This window comes from Podarcis melisellensis (genome assembly GCF_964234715.1).
Source record: "Podarcis melisellensis genome assembly, chromosome: 14".
NCBI classification, from domain to species: domain Eukaryota; kingdom Metazoa; phylum Chordata; class Lepidosauria; order Squamata; family Lacertidae; genus Podarcis; species Podarcis melisellensis.
In genome coordinates this window covers 39,925,495-39,938,821 of record NC_138546.1, presented here as the reverse complement: position 1 = coordinate 39,938,821, position 13,327 = coordinate 39,925,495, and the positions used below count along the sequence as shown (strand labels likewise).

Below are 13,327 nucleotides of genomic sequence, written 5' to 3'. Positions count from 1 at the left end.
TCTAGCAAATTTGTACAGCTCTTATTGATCATTTATTATGAAATTTTGTATTTTACTTTTCTTGTAAATTGCTCCGAGATGCCTTTCTGTTGTCTGAAGTCATAAATTTAATAAATTACACTAAGCCTTCAAATGTGCAGGATCAAAGCACTTGTACAAAAGTCCCTAAAACTGCTTGCAGTAAAGAACATGCTTGTAGTACACTTAGCAAAAGAAATAGCAACTGTGATGGCTAGGTGGTTCTTGAGGTTTCCAGAACAGGAAACACACGATTTTAAAAAAAAAATTCTCTGGCATCTTCATGAGAGAGAAAAAACTGCCCACTCGTGGTCAAAATATAAGACGCTGCATTTAAAGAAGATATTCTGGTACTCTTTGTTGTTGTTGTTTAGTCGTGTCCGACTCTTCGTGACCCCATGGACCAGAGCACGCCAGGCACTCCTGTCTTCCACTGCCTCCCACAGCTTGGTCAAACTCATGTTGGTATCTTCGAGGCCACTATCCAACCATCTCATCCTCTGTCGTCCCCTTCTCCTTGTGCCCTCAATCTTTCCCAACATCAGGGTCTTTTCCAGGGAGTCTCGTCTTCTCATGAGGTGGCCAAAGTATTGGAGCCTCAGCTTCAGGATCTGTCCTTCCAGTAAGCACTCAGGGATGATTTTCTTCAGAATGGATAGGTTTGATCTTCTTGCAGTCCATGGGACTCTCAAGAGTCTCCTCCATCATGTGCTATTAGTACATGTCTTTGCAAAAAGGCAACTTTTGTAAGTCGCTTTAAGTTGCCGTGGCAAAGAAAAAATGACCAATACATTTAATATTAACAATAAAAATAAATCAGTGTCACCATGAATTTCACAGTAAAATACACTCGCTGGAAGTACTTACCAACACACCGGCCGACTGGTGTGAACCGATAACCAGGTTTGCAATCACAGCGGTAGCTACCTGGTGTGTTGATGCAATCTGCATTTTGTTGACACACATGCCCATTTTGGCATTCATCAATATCTGTTGGAAAGAACAAACAAAATCTTAGGAAGTACAATAAGATAAGATAGTAGAAAATCTGTATTTGAGAGTACAGACTGGAAAAGACCCATGTTTTCTTGTTTATCTTGAAATAAAGATGGATCCTCAATAGTACCGTAGGGACCAAGGGAAGTACTGGAAATATTGGGACCTCAGAACCAAGTGGTACCATGATCCCTGCCTCATTAGGCATCTCTGGGAGTTTTCCTCTAGAAATGTGGACTAGGGGGGAGGCCTAGCCTGAACCTCAGCTACCACATTCTGCCGCTGACAAATCACCTAGTAGAAAGCTGCAATGCTGTTCAATGTCTTTAGGGACTCTCAGCCTTTGGTGGCTTCAGAGGTTAGGTCCTCCTATATCATCCAGGAAGCAACAACTGCAAGGCAGCACAGGTAAATGCTGTGCGGAAGATTGCTATCCGTGGTGAAATGAGCACCACAAACATTTGACACTCATGCTTCTTAATATAAAAAGTAATAGGTGCTCAAGTCACCTAGGGTCAACTCCATCTCTTCCTCGACTGCCCTCTCTGTACATCAGCTTCCCCATATCTGGTGTCCTTCAGATGATTTGGGCTACACCAACATCGGTCAGCATGGCCAATGAGGGATAACGGGAGTTGAAGTCCAAAGCGTTTAGGGAGTACCTTGTTGGAGAAGGCAGTTGTAAACCACTCGGCTTGGCGTGAAAACTAATGAGCTAAATACCACAAAACAACTTTGTCTGATTAAAGAATTTACAAGTCTATTATGCAATTATTTAAAATGCACAAATCCATTTTAGCAAACTTACTATGTTACCTTCGTCTCAATTTTTTTAATTCAGAAGTGTAACTTTTTGGAATATATTTTCCAGATTTTAAAATTTTTAGTTCACAGCTCATTGTAAGTTCCTAATTAGCATTACTTTTATTTGACCTAGTTTTCTTTCCTGCTGACTGGAAGCATAGCATATGACTGAACAGTACTTTTCCATCCGAAAGACTAGCCCACAGTGATGCATTTTAGTAAAACTTCTCAGTTTATTACCACAGATGGAGGAGGCATGACCATTTAAAATAGTTGAACTCTCACACACTGAATTCCTACAAGCAAGCTTGAACTTGAAATCTGATTTCTGTGAAGAAGGGCATATTAGTCTATCACAAGGATGCTAATAAAACAGTGGCTGCAAATCTGTAATAAGGTGACCAAATTAGAAGTTATTGGGCTTTGTTTTTAAATTTGGTACTGCCAACAAAGAATAATTATGACAAGGAAGAAGAATTAGCACTCAGGTATAGACTGATGAAGAGAGTTAAGAAAAGGTACTGAAATGACTGTGGCCTTTGTCTGCAGTCTCTTGTTCCCACAGTGGTGTTCTCAAAATGTGTGTGGGGAAGAAGCACTGGACCTCTGTTCACTGTGGGATGTAAAACTGCAGTCAAGTACAACATTCCTACAGTGGACATGTTAGGGGATATTTTGTACCACTCAGGAGAAGACTTCCTGTTTCCTCCTGAGCTGGGACAGACTTCCACGACATGTGACTTGAAGAGGGTGTGGTCTGTTGTACTAGCATGGAGGAGCACATGGCCTCCATGTTCTGATCAGTGTCTGTATTCTCCATTTTTGTATGTTGATATGTGTTTGGAGAAGTGACTCTTAGTCGCAGTCAATTGGGACTAACTTTTTTATGGAATAGTTCTAGTTGTTATGTAACCTAAGCCTGCCTTCAGGGAAATGTCTGTGAACCTGAATGAATCTGTAATAAACTACTTTTATATTAACATTAATCAGCTTCTTGTGTTTATTCCTTTTAAGAGGGATTAGAAGGGATTTTACCAGGAAGGAATCTTTAATAGTAAGACTCAGATGAGTCAGCAACAAGCTGATCGCTGCGTAATTTAAAAGGGGGATGTTTGGAACTCTGCTAGAATATGGAACTTGCTAGCGCAAGTTAGGAAGGATATCATTAAATAATATATCCTCTCCTGCCTCCCTAATCCCCCCCACATTCATACCTTACTGCCCTCTACTTTGTGGCTACAGCACATGGAACCAGTGGCATAGCGTGGGGGGTGCAGGGGGGCCGGCCGCACCGGGTGCAACATCCGGGGGTTAGGGTTAGGGGGCGCAAATCCACAGGTTAGGGGGCGCAAATCTACGGGTTAGGGGGTGCAAATTACTTGCCTTGCCCCGGGTGCTGACAACCCATGCTACGCCACTGCATGGAACTGCACATATCAGCACCATCAGGGATTATGACAAATGCAAAAGACCTCTTATCTGAACATTTAACATGTTTGCTGGCTGTCAGAATAATCCTGGGAAAACACAAGAAGGCAGCAAGACCTGATGCAGCCTCGCTGTGCCTATGAACCTATCCCCTTACATGTGCCAGCATGCATGTTCAGCACGCCACTCTACTACCATATCTACACCACTGTCATAAGCTTGAGAGGAAGCCCCTCACCTTCACAGATCAGTAACTTTTCATTGTAGAAGAAGCCCCCTGGGCATTCGCACCGGAAACTGCCAATCAGGTTTATGCAGACTCCATTTTCACACACACCGGGGATCTCGCGGCATTCATCAATATCTGTATTAACAAAGGAATAAAGATTGGGACGTTTGAAGCAGAAGTTGGCCCAATTAAGAAAAACAAAAAGACTTCCTCTTAACCTCTGTTCCTGGGGCATATTGTACAATCCTGCTTTTTGCACCAGTTTGCTCTTCATGCAAATGAAAACAAGAAAAGGAAGAAGGGAATTCCGTCTAAGAATACTTGGCTCCTTCTCTATGAATTCCGTTTTTTCCCCCCTTTGGGTTTGAGTTTTTCAAACCTTGGCTATGAAACACCTACAGGCTTATAGTGTGTGAAAAACATTCATATTGAATCCTTTCCCTGCTCTCTCGTAAAGTATACACAAACATAAAGGATCCCGCCCCCCAGCGCTTAAATTCAATACCCAGAGGAACTGATGTGAAAGGTCAGATAAAAATCTGCTTTAGCAAAAAGAAAAGACTCCCCTTTCAAACCCATTGCCGATTGGCGCTCGTCCCAGAAGCTTTCCACCCTTCAGTACCTATGGTCTACAAACTAAGCCAAACTACAATGTCCTCAAACCTTTATGTTACCTTCATCCCAAGTAGCGGTCACCACAGCTGTAGGCTAACAGGACCCAGGAAGAAGGGTGCCATAGTCTGACACAGTGTTTCCCAACCTTGTGCCTCCAGATGTTTTTGGACTACAATTCCCATCATCCCTTGCCACTGGTCTTGCTAGTCAGGGATGATGGGTGTTGTAGTTCAAAAACAGCTGGAGGCACAAGGTTGGGAAACACTGGTCTGACAAACTAAGGCATGGAGGTTGAGTTCTACCACATTGTTTACCCTTCACTATTTCCCAGGAAAAGGCAAATCATAAAAACAAACACCCCCTTTCCCCTAATACATACCATATGAAATGAAAAGTAAATCTCAATGGAATTTTAACTCACCAACTGGTAATCCTGTAAAAATGTCTATGACGAAACCGGGCCTTTGACTTCCACAGAGAGTTGCAAATTCATCTAAAAAATGAAATAAAAGTGTAGGGAAAGTCCCACACTGAATAATTACATTTCCCTGAAGTCACAAAGTAAGATGATTGATTCAAACTTCAAGGAAATGGAGTCATTTTACTGTATTAATTATTGATGATGATGGTGTAACCTGCTCTGGGAACTATGTAAATACTGTAAAAAGATTCAGAACACACAAATAATCAAACAACCTACCCTCAATTTTTAATCTATGCCTTTTAAAGGCCAGGTTTTCTAAATCTTCATCCCAAACTCACCAACATCCTTACATGAAGTAGACACTAACCTGGTTATGCACTCAACCAGTATCATATGTATACAAATCTGTGGATGTATAGTTAAAATTAAACTAGATAGATCAATGTAAACAACAAAGACATGGCAAAATAAACCCTGGGCCAAATCGGAGGTGTTAGGTTTGTTTAACATTTATGGTTATCACAACAGAAAACATGGTTATATGTGTGAATGCAGCTAGCAAATATTCTCCTAAATTAAGATAGCTAAATAAAATCCATGAGTGTTGTAATAACTGGGGGGGGGTGTAACTGTTTATTATTATTATTATTATTATTATTATTATTATTATTATTATTATTATTATTACTACTACTACTACTACTACTACTTGTGGACCGCTTATAGACAACTGTAATAAAGTGGTATAAAAACTGTCAAAATAAATAATAAAATAATATACTTTGATACCATCTCCTTGATACTCTTGGAGGAAAGGGAGAATGAAGATAGAGCCCCAAAGACTACCTGCAGCTATATGGCAAGAGAAAGTGATGCTCTATGGAGGAAGTTTGGCCACAGGAGAGCCTACACACACCAGGTGGTTGAGAATTGGAATTTTTGATCAAATCGCAGCTTGGACAATCGTCTACTAATCTTGTCTCTATACCCATGGGAGTTTCATCTACCTTGACTAGATAAGGAAAAGCAGGTTATGTTGCATACGAAACCCAACATTAGCACAGCATTGGTGACTTTGCCGCAACATTTGTGCATGTGCACATGTAGCAGCCGAAACACCTTCCAGGCACGATGTTGAGATGTATAAAAGATTCTGCTAACAGCTTTGATATTTCTCTCCAGCAGAGATACAAACCAGTGCTTGGGAGGGGGCATTGTTCACAAGGCCGGTTCCAGGCTCGTCCAATGTTGTAGGAACAGCAGCACATTTTTTTGGTCATGTTAAAGAGCAGCTCTCCATCACAGGTCTGGTTGTCAGCATAATAGTTCCTGTAGCACAGACTCCTCCTCATATCTGCAATGAAGAAAAATGAGTTAGGTTAGGCTGAGAGACAGTGACTGACCTAAGGTCACGCAGTGTAATGGTGGGGGGAATTAGCTGGGGGACCCCCAAGGGACAAAGGCTAAGAGCCCAGGGTTTGCTGATGGGATGACAATGGGCGGTCAGAGGGAGAATCCTGGAGGGAAGAGGTGTCAGAGGCTGAAGAGGCAACAGGGTTTAGTGAGCAGAGAGAGTCTGTGGCAGAGAGGAGTCCAGAAGCAGAAGTGGTAGCAGGAGAGGAGGAAGGCCAAGAGGCAAAGGTGAGTCAGGCTGGTGTCTCCCCCTCCTGCTGCGACAAGCTCCCCTCCCCTCTGGTCTCCCAGATACAGAAGAGATATGAAGAGAGAGGAGCAAAGACAGAGGAGTTGGAAGAGTCTCAGATTGCTTGGGAAGGACTCAGGGGAGGAGGAGACTTAGGCGGGGACCTTCTGTCTCCACAACTGCCTTATAGGGCCAAGATCTAGAGAGTAGAGTTCCACATTAGGCCTGGCACTCCTGAGCAGACCTTGTTTCTTCTCTGTGTGATTTATTGGCGACCTGCTCCTGGCACCAAGTGGGGATGTCTCTCAGGTCCTGGTTTAACAACTTTATGACACTAGCTTAGAAATTTGCAAAGGACAACTTCCCAGTGGATTTTGAAGCATGTTAATTTGGGAGGACGGGAACCGTTTGATTTCCCATTTTTCAGTTTTAAGGTACCAAAACATATTTAGTTGCCCCTGCCTTAAAAGAGAAAATATACTACTCCCATGTTTTAGTAGTAAACTACTCGTGCCTTTTCATTCTGGAAGGGTTTGTTGAAATCCAGTGTTGTTATGTTACATAGCTGACAGCTAAAGTGAAATTGCATCATCATCTATGGATAAACATCTTTCAGTATTGTCCAAAATCCCACGAATGACGCTTGGTTTCATAACTATAAAACCCAGCACTCCACTCATCAAAAGCTTTGGCAGCAAAGCACATGCTAATCTCAGCTAGTCATGGGTTCTTGCTTAAAACCTTGCTAAATCAGTGATTTCATATCCTTCTGGTGGAATTCTGGAAGACAATACCCCATATGTCTTTGGCTTAGTTGTGCTTAAAGACATTTTGGGTTCATTTGAGTTTGGAACCTCAGCAACAATTCAGCTGAGGAACAGGATTGATCTGAGATGCGTTCAACTGAAGGTAAACCCTGAAATGATGCATCTACAAGGCAGCTGAGTTCAATGCGCTGCAGCCACTACAAAACTGTTCAAAATGCAGACTGCACAGCCTTTAATATATAGTTTATTAAAGCCATATACCAATAAAATTTGGGGCAAAAATAAAACATACAACTCATTTAAAAAAAAAAAGCATCTATTCATTTTTGTTTCCCAGGAAGCCAGAACAAAACTTGTCCTCATCTGAACTCAAGTCATTATTACCGTATTTTTCGTCCCATAGGATGCTCCGTCCCATAGGACGCACCTAGTTTTTTTGGGGGGGAATAAAGGAATTTTTTTTTCTCCCCACCCCCAAAACCAGGTCGGGGAACAGTGGGATGGCGGCGCTGCGCCTCCCCGCTGTCCCCCGAGCTTGTTGGGCTGGCCAATGTCTGCCCGAAGCGCGGGGCGCTCTGCTTCAGCGCGCCTCGCGCTCCGTGCAGCAGGCTGCTATTCGCAGCCTAGGGAGCCCTGTGGGAACTCCCGCAGGGCTCCCCAGGCTGCAGATATCTGCCCGGCGTGCGGGGCACTCTGCTTCAGGGTGCCCTGCGTGCCAGGCGGCAGACTGCTATCCGCAGCATAGGGAGCCCGGCAGAAACTCCCACTGGGCTCCCCACGCTGCGGATGTCTGCCCGACGCGCGGGGCGCTCTGCTTCAGGGCGCTCCGCGCGCCGGGCGGCAGGCTGCTATCCGCAGCCTAGGGAGCCCTGCGGGAACTCCTGCGGGCTCCCCAGGCTTGCTGATAGCTTCCTGAAGCCTGGAGAGCGAGAGGGGTCAGTGCGCACCGACCGCTCTCGCAATCCAAGCTTCAGCGAAAGCCTGTATTTGCCCCATAGGACGCACACAGATTTTCCCTTCATTTTTGGAGGGGGAAAAGTGTGTCCTATAGGGCGAAAAATACGGTAATCTGGCAACCCTCTCTGTAATACAGGAGGAAGCATCCCTTAAGCAGAGTACCAAATCTACAAAGCCTCTGGTGTTTTCTTTCTTTCTTTCGCCTTAGCTATGTACCAGTACTAAAGTTACAAAACAAAAGGTGAATCGCCCTTTCTGGAAGTCTCCAACTTTGGAGCCTTCCCCCCTCCCCACTAGAGGCTGCTGCTTGGGTGCAGGAAACACATTCTGCATATGCTCAAGAGTTACTCTTTGCAATTATTGCTTCAAGCCAGGATTATAGTTTCTTGTTTCATGAGAAACTGGAAAGCAAGTTATTGGCTTCCAAACGAAGCAGAATATTAAGCCAAATTTAAACATCATCATATTTTGGCTTGTTTGGAAGCCATTAACTACAGTTTCTGGGTAAGCGTGTAACAGGAAGCTATTATTAAGTGCAAGATCCTGGTTTGTTCAGCCACTCACACAAACGGTGGAGAAAAGCAGATTGCAGCTGCTGTGTTCTAGTGCACACCACACATGCCTATGCTGGATTAAGACAGGCTTTTTGGTTTAGCATAGCATGCAATGCAGCCCACATTACTGAACCAGTTCCTTACCCTGAACTGCCACCATTTACTTAGTCACATCAGTCTCTATCACTACACATCAAATTTCCTGACATTGTTCCCACTCAACATAATGGGAAGTTTGCTGCTAACATTACCAGAGCACAATTCAGGATTTGATTTGTTAAAAGCATTCTAGCCAGTCACAAACTTTTTCAGCAAGTAAGACTTTCCATTAATGACGGGAAGGAAACTCTTGCATGTAGCCATGATCTCTAATTAGATATGTTCAAAGTCTTATTGCAAATATAGTTATCAGTTTTGCTAATGATCATGAAGAAACAAGGATAGGCTTTTGTTTTGCATATGCCACCTTTGCTCAAGTTAAGTTCAGCCAGGCTGCCAGTTCAGAACTGATACAAGATGGACTCTAAACAATATATATTTTATTTTCTCCTGCAACCATATTTAGCTTATTATGTTGCTACGCTGCTGTTTTCCATTGTGCTTGAGTTGCCACTGTTGTGATTTTGTGTTTAGATGTATGCCACCCTAAGTGCTTCATTTCAGCGTGGAAAGGTGGATTAGAAAACGTTGAAATAAACAAACTCACCCATACAATTGTTTCCGCCATTTACTTGCAAGTAGTCAGGAGGACAAATGCAAGTGTAGTTTCCTACGGTGTTGTAGCAAGTTCCAGGTCCACAGATGCCTTCATTCTTACATTCATCAATATCTGCAAAAACAAATAGGGGAAGTTAATATCAACTAGAGAAAGTTTTTTGTGCTGCATAAAAAACAGGTTGCATAATCCTAAATAGATATGGGTTGAAAGTAGTTATTGAATGAAGAGGAAAAGCTCAACAGATGCTTCCCCCTCCCCCACTTCATTATCACACCTTTGGGCCACACTTTGGTTAGCCCTGAATAAAAGAAGTATAGTAGGTATTTTTATATATTTGATTGATTGATTGATTGATTGATTGATTGATTGATTGTTTAAAACAATGCATATATTGCTTAACTACAATATATATTGCCCAGGGCAAACCAAAGCAACTTATAACCAAATAGACAGACACCAACCCACTCCCCCCTGCCCCCCCCCACATAAGATACATTAAAACCAAATGGAAAAGAGAAATACATTAAAAACATCCCACCCACTTCCAAAAGGACCACAGATAGTTAAAGGCCAAAGGCCTGGTTATAAAGAAAAGTTTTTGCCTGGTGCCTAAAGACATACAGTACAATGATGGTGCTAGGCAAGCTTCCCAGGGGAGAGCATTCTGGAAGTGGGGAGCCACAGCAGAAAAGGCCCAGTCTCATGTTGCCACCCTCTGGACTTCTCATGGAGGGGGATCACAAAGAAGGGGCTCAGATGATGATTGCAGAGTCCAGATTGGTTCATACAGGGAGAGGCTGTCCTTTAGCTATTGCTGTCCTGAGGCTTTATAGTCAAAAGTAGCCCTTTGCACTGGGCTCATTAACTAATTGGCAGGCAGTGAAGTTGGGCCAGGATTGATATTATATGCTCGAACCATCTTGACCTGGTGAGCAACCTGGTCACTGAATTCTGCAGCAGATGAAGTTTCAGGACCATCTTCAGAGGCAGCCCCACGTATAACACATTGCAGTGTCTCTTAGTTAGCTTCCTCCTGCGTCGTCTTTGCAGAACTCATCATGGAAAAGGATGGGGAAAACACTAGAATTGACTCTGCCTGCCATTGGTTCTGGCTGTGCCTACCATTGGTTTCCATGCTTTCTACCCTACCTGTTCCAATGGGCTTGGTATGATAAGTACCGTATTTTTCCACGTATAGGTAAAGGTAAAGGGACCCCTGACCATTAGGTCCAGTCGTAGCCAACTCTGGGGTTGCGGCGCTTTTCTCGCTTTATTGGCCGAGGGAGCCGGCGTACAGCTTCCAGTTCATGTGGCCAGCATGACAAAGCCGCTTCTGGCGAACCAGAGCAGCGCACGAAAATGCTGTTTACTTTGCCACCGGAGTGGTACCTATTTATCTACTTGCACTTTGATGTGCTTTCGAACTGCTAGGTTGGCAGGAGCTGGGACCGAGCAACGGGAGCTCACCCCGTCGCAGGGATTCAAACCACCAACCTTCTGATCGGCAAGTCCTAGGCTCTGTGGTTTAACCCACAGCACCACCTGTGTCCCCTATTCCCCCCCCCCCATGTATACGACTAGGTTTCCCCCCTAATAAATAATGTAAGAAATGAGGGGGCGTCTTATACACAGATAGTGCCGAGGCCATTTTCTTAAATCTGAGTCCCCCAAATTAGGGGGCATCTTATACATGGGGGAGTCTTATGGACGGAAAAATATGGTAATTATGCACATACCCTTCAGTTAATTGTAACTTTCTACACCTGTACCTCATTGTGGAGCTACTTTTTCTGGAAACAGACCATGTAGCTTGATGAACATTCTTTTTCCGCACAGAATTAAAAAGCAATACTGAATAAACCTGAGGCTTACTTACCCTCACAGACTCGAGTGTCTTCATTCAAATAGTAGCCAGTTGGACACTGACACTGAAAGCTGCCAAATGAATTGATGCATTTTCCTCCTTGGCAAAGCCCAGGTAGTTCTTGACACTCATCAATATCTAAAATCAAATGAAAATGCCGACAGTATCTTGTTAAAGAGGACTGCGAACAAACGAAGCTCATGAAATAATAATTCATTATGACATGGTGATTAGTAGAGAGCCACCACAAAATATGCATTACCCTCCAAAATGACTGTAATGGGATTTGGTCGGAATCCCTCTCCTCCAGGACACAGCAGCTTGTAGTCACCTGAAAAGGGAAATAAATTTCATGAGCCTGCAATAGCCAAAGCTCTGCTACAAAATTGATCACTCTAACTCTCCTTACATTGGGCTGCAAGGAAAGGGTAGGGGTTTCTACATCAAGTTCTACCAGCAAAACTGGCCTCCCATTGGCTGCCAAACATGCAGGTAAGGTGGGCCGCTGCTCAAATCCCCACTGATGAAGGACAGCTGGAGCCCCCAAATGCTGCCTCCTAAGCCCATCCTACTTCCATCACATGCCGGCATCAACCCCAATTTGGAGCCAATTGCCCTGCCCCCTCCTTTTTTTCTGCCCAGTCGCCATGAGCAGAAGGCTATGGATACAGCAGTAGTCATTCAGCTCAGCAAAGCCCCACCAGCAGGAGCGAGGAGTCTGGTTCGCACCCGTATTTTTCTTCTGCAATCTTCTTCCAACCAGAGATCAAGTTGGAGGTTCCCAGGATGAACTTAACATTGCAATGAAGTGATCTATACGTAACCTCTCTCCTGAAAAGTATACGCGGCTTCAGACTTCATTTACACCCAAAGCAAGTTGAGCTTTATTTTTTCGAAAACAAGATTTGAATTATTTAGCTCTAGGTGTGTGACACAAGTTCGAAGCCAGTGGCTTTCTACACTATAGTGCAATCTCCCGGCAATTTAGCACATGACTGTGCCCTGTGGGTGATCCTACTTGGACTGAATTTTGCTCAAAGGGAGCAAATGGAGCAAGACACAAATCAGTCACTGTCTTGTACTGCTCTGCCTCACTTACTTGAATTCACAGCTGGGCACTGCTCGCAGGGAATCCCCCAGGCTTTACCAAGGGAACAGCAGCAAGAGGCCTTGGAAACTCCAACTCCGATTTCATTGCTGCAAGCTGTATCTCCATTATCTCCTCGAGGTTTAATTTCCAAGTAACAGAAGCCAGAGCGTGTATCTAGTGGGCAAAAGAAGATGTTTCAAGTACTGTAGTACCTTTCCCCCAAATAAGCCAAGCTGCATTGTGTGCTCCTGGTTATCTTTCCTGATGTGTCAGATTTCCATATCTTTATTTTTTACCTCAATAGCCAATACGGTTTGGTAGTTCTACCATCAACACCTCAAGAATATCCCTCCCAGTGTACCATTCCATACCTTGATTACAGTGGTACCTCTGGATGCGAATGGGATCTGATCTGGAGCCCCGTTTGCATCCAGAGCAGAACGTAACCCGCGTCTGTGGGTTGTGATTTGCCGCTTCTGCGTATGTGCATGACGTCATTTTGAGCATCTGCACATGCACGCGTGGCAAAACCCGGAAATAACACATTCCATTACTTCCGGGTTGCCGCGGAGCACAACCTGAAAACGCTCAACCTGAGGTGACTTTAACCTGAGGTATGACTGTATATTTAACTGTAGAGTTGCTTCACTTAAGCCTAAAGGTATAGGGACCCCTGACCATTAGGTCAAGTTGTTGCCGACTCTGGGGTTGTGGCGCTCATCTCGCTTTACTAGCTGAGGGAGCCGGCGTACAGCTTCCGGGTCATGTGGCCAGCATGACTAAGCTTCTGGCAAACCAGAGGAGCACACGGAAACGCCATTTACCTTCCCGCCAGAGCGGTACCTATTTATCTACTTGCATTTTGATGTGCTTTCAAACTGCTAGGTTGGTAGGAGTTGGGACCGAGCAATGGGAGCTCAACCCATCACGGGGATTCGAACCGCGACCTTCTGATCGGCAAGTCCTAGGCTCTGCGGTTTAACCCACAGCACCACCCGCGTCCCTCACTTAAGCCTAGTTTCACTTAATTTTCAAGAATGCAGAAAGCCTCAGGTTCAATCCCTGGCATCTCCAGGTAGGATGGGAAAGTGTGTTTTTTTGTCCAAAACCTTGGAGAGCTGCTGCCCGTCAGTGTACACAACACTTAGCTTGATGGAACAATGGTCTGACTCAGCTTTCTATGCATCCTATGTGACCCAAACCATGAATAAAACACTTCAG

The 13,327-nt window shown here is 44.2% G+C and overlaps 1 protein-coding gene across 3 annotated transcripts in view; it reads right to left on the bottom strand.

Annotated features, from left to right (window-relative positions):
* FBN1 (fibrillin 1) overlaps positions 1-13,327 on the bottom strand; it is a 206,176-nt gene that overhangs the window by 37,429 nt on the left and 155,420 nt on the right. For all 3 annotated transcript variants that reach the window (XM_081888327.1, XM_081888325.1, XM_081888326.1), the window contains 8 exons: positions 12,116-12,280; positions 11,279-11,347; positions 11,029-11,154; positions 9,141-9,263; positions 5,710-5,868; positions 4,512-4,583; positions 3,485-3,610; positions 886-1,008 (listed from right to left, as the gene is read on the bottom strand). In XM_081888327.1, the coding sequence (XP_081744453.1) occupies positions 886-1,008; positions 3,485-3,610; positions 4,512-4,583; positions 5,710-5,868; positions 9,141-9,263; positions 11,029-11,154; positions 11,279-11,347; positions 12,116-12,280 (963 nt within the window). The remainder of the gene's footprint in view (positions 1-885; positions 1,009-3,484; positions 3,611-4,511; positions 4,584-5,709; positions 5,869-9,140; positions 9,264-11,028; positions 11,155-11,278; positions 11,348-12,115; positions 12,281-13,327) is intronic.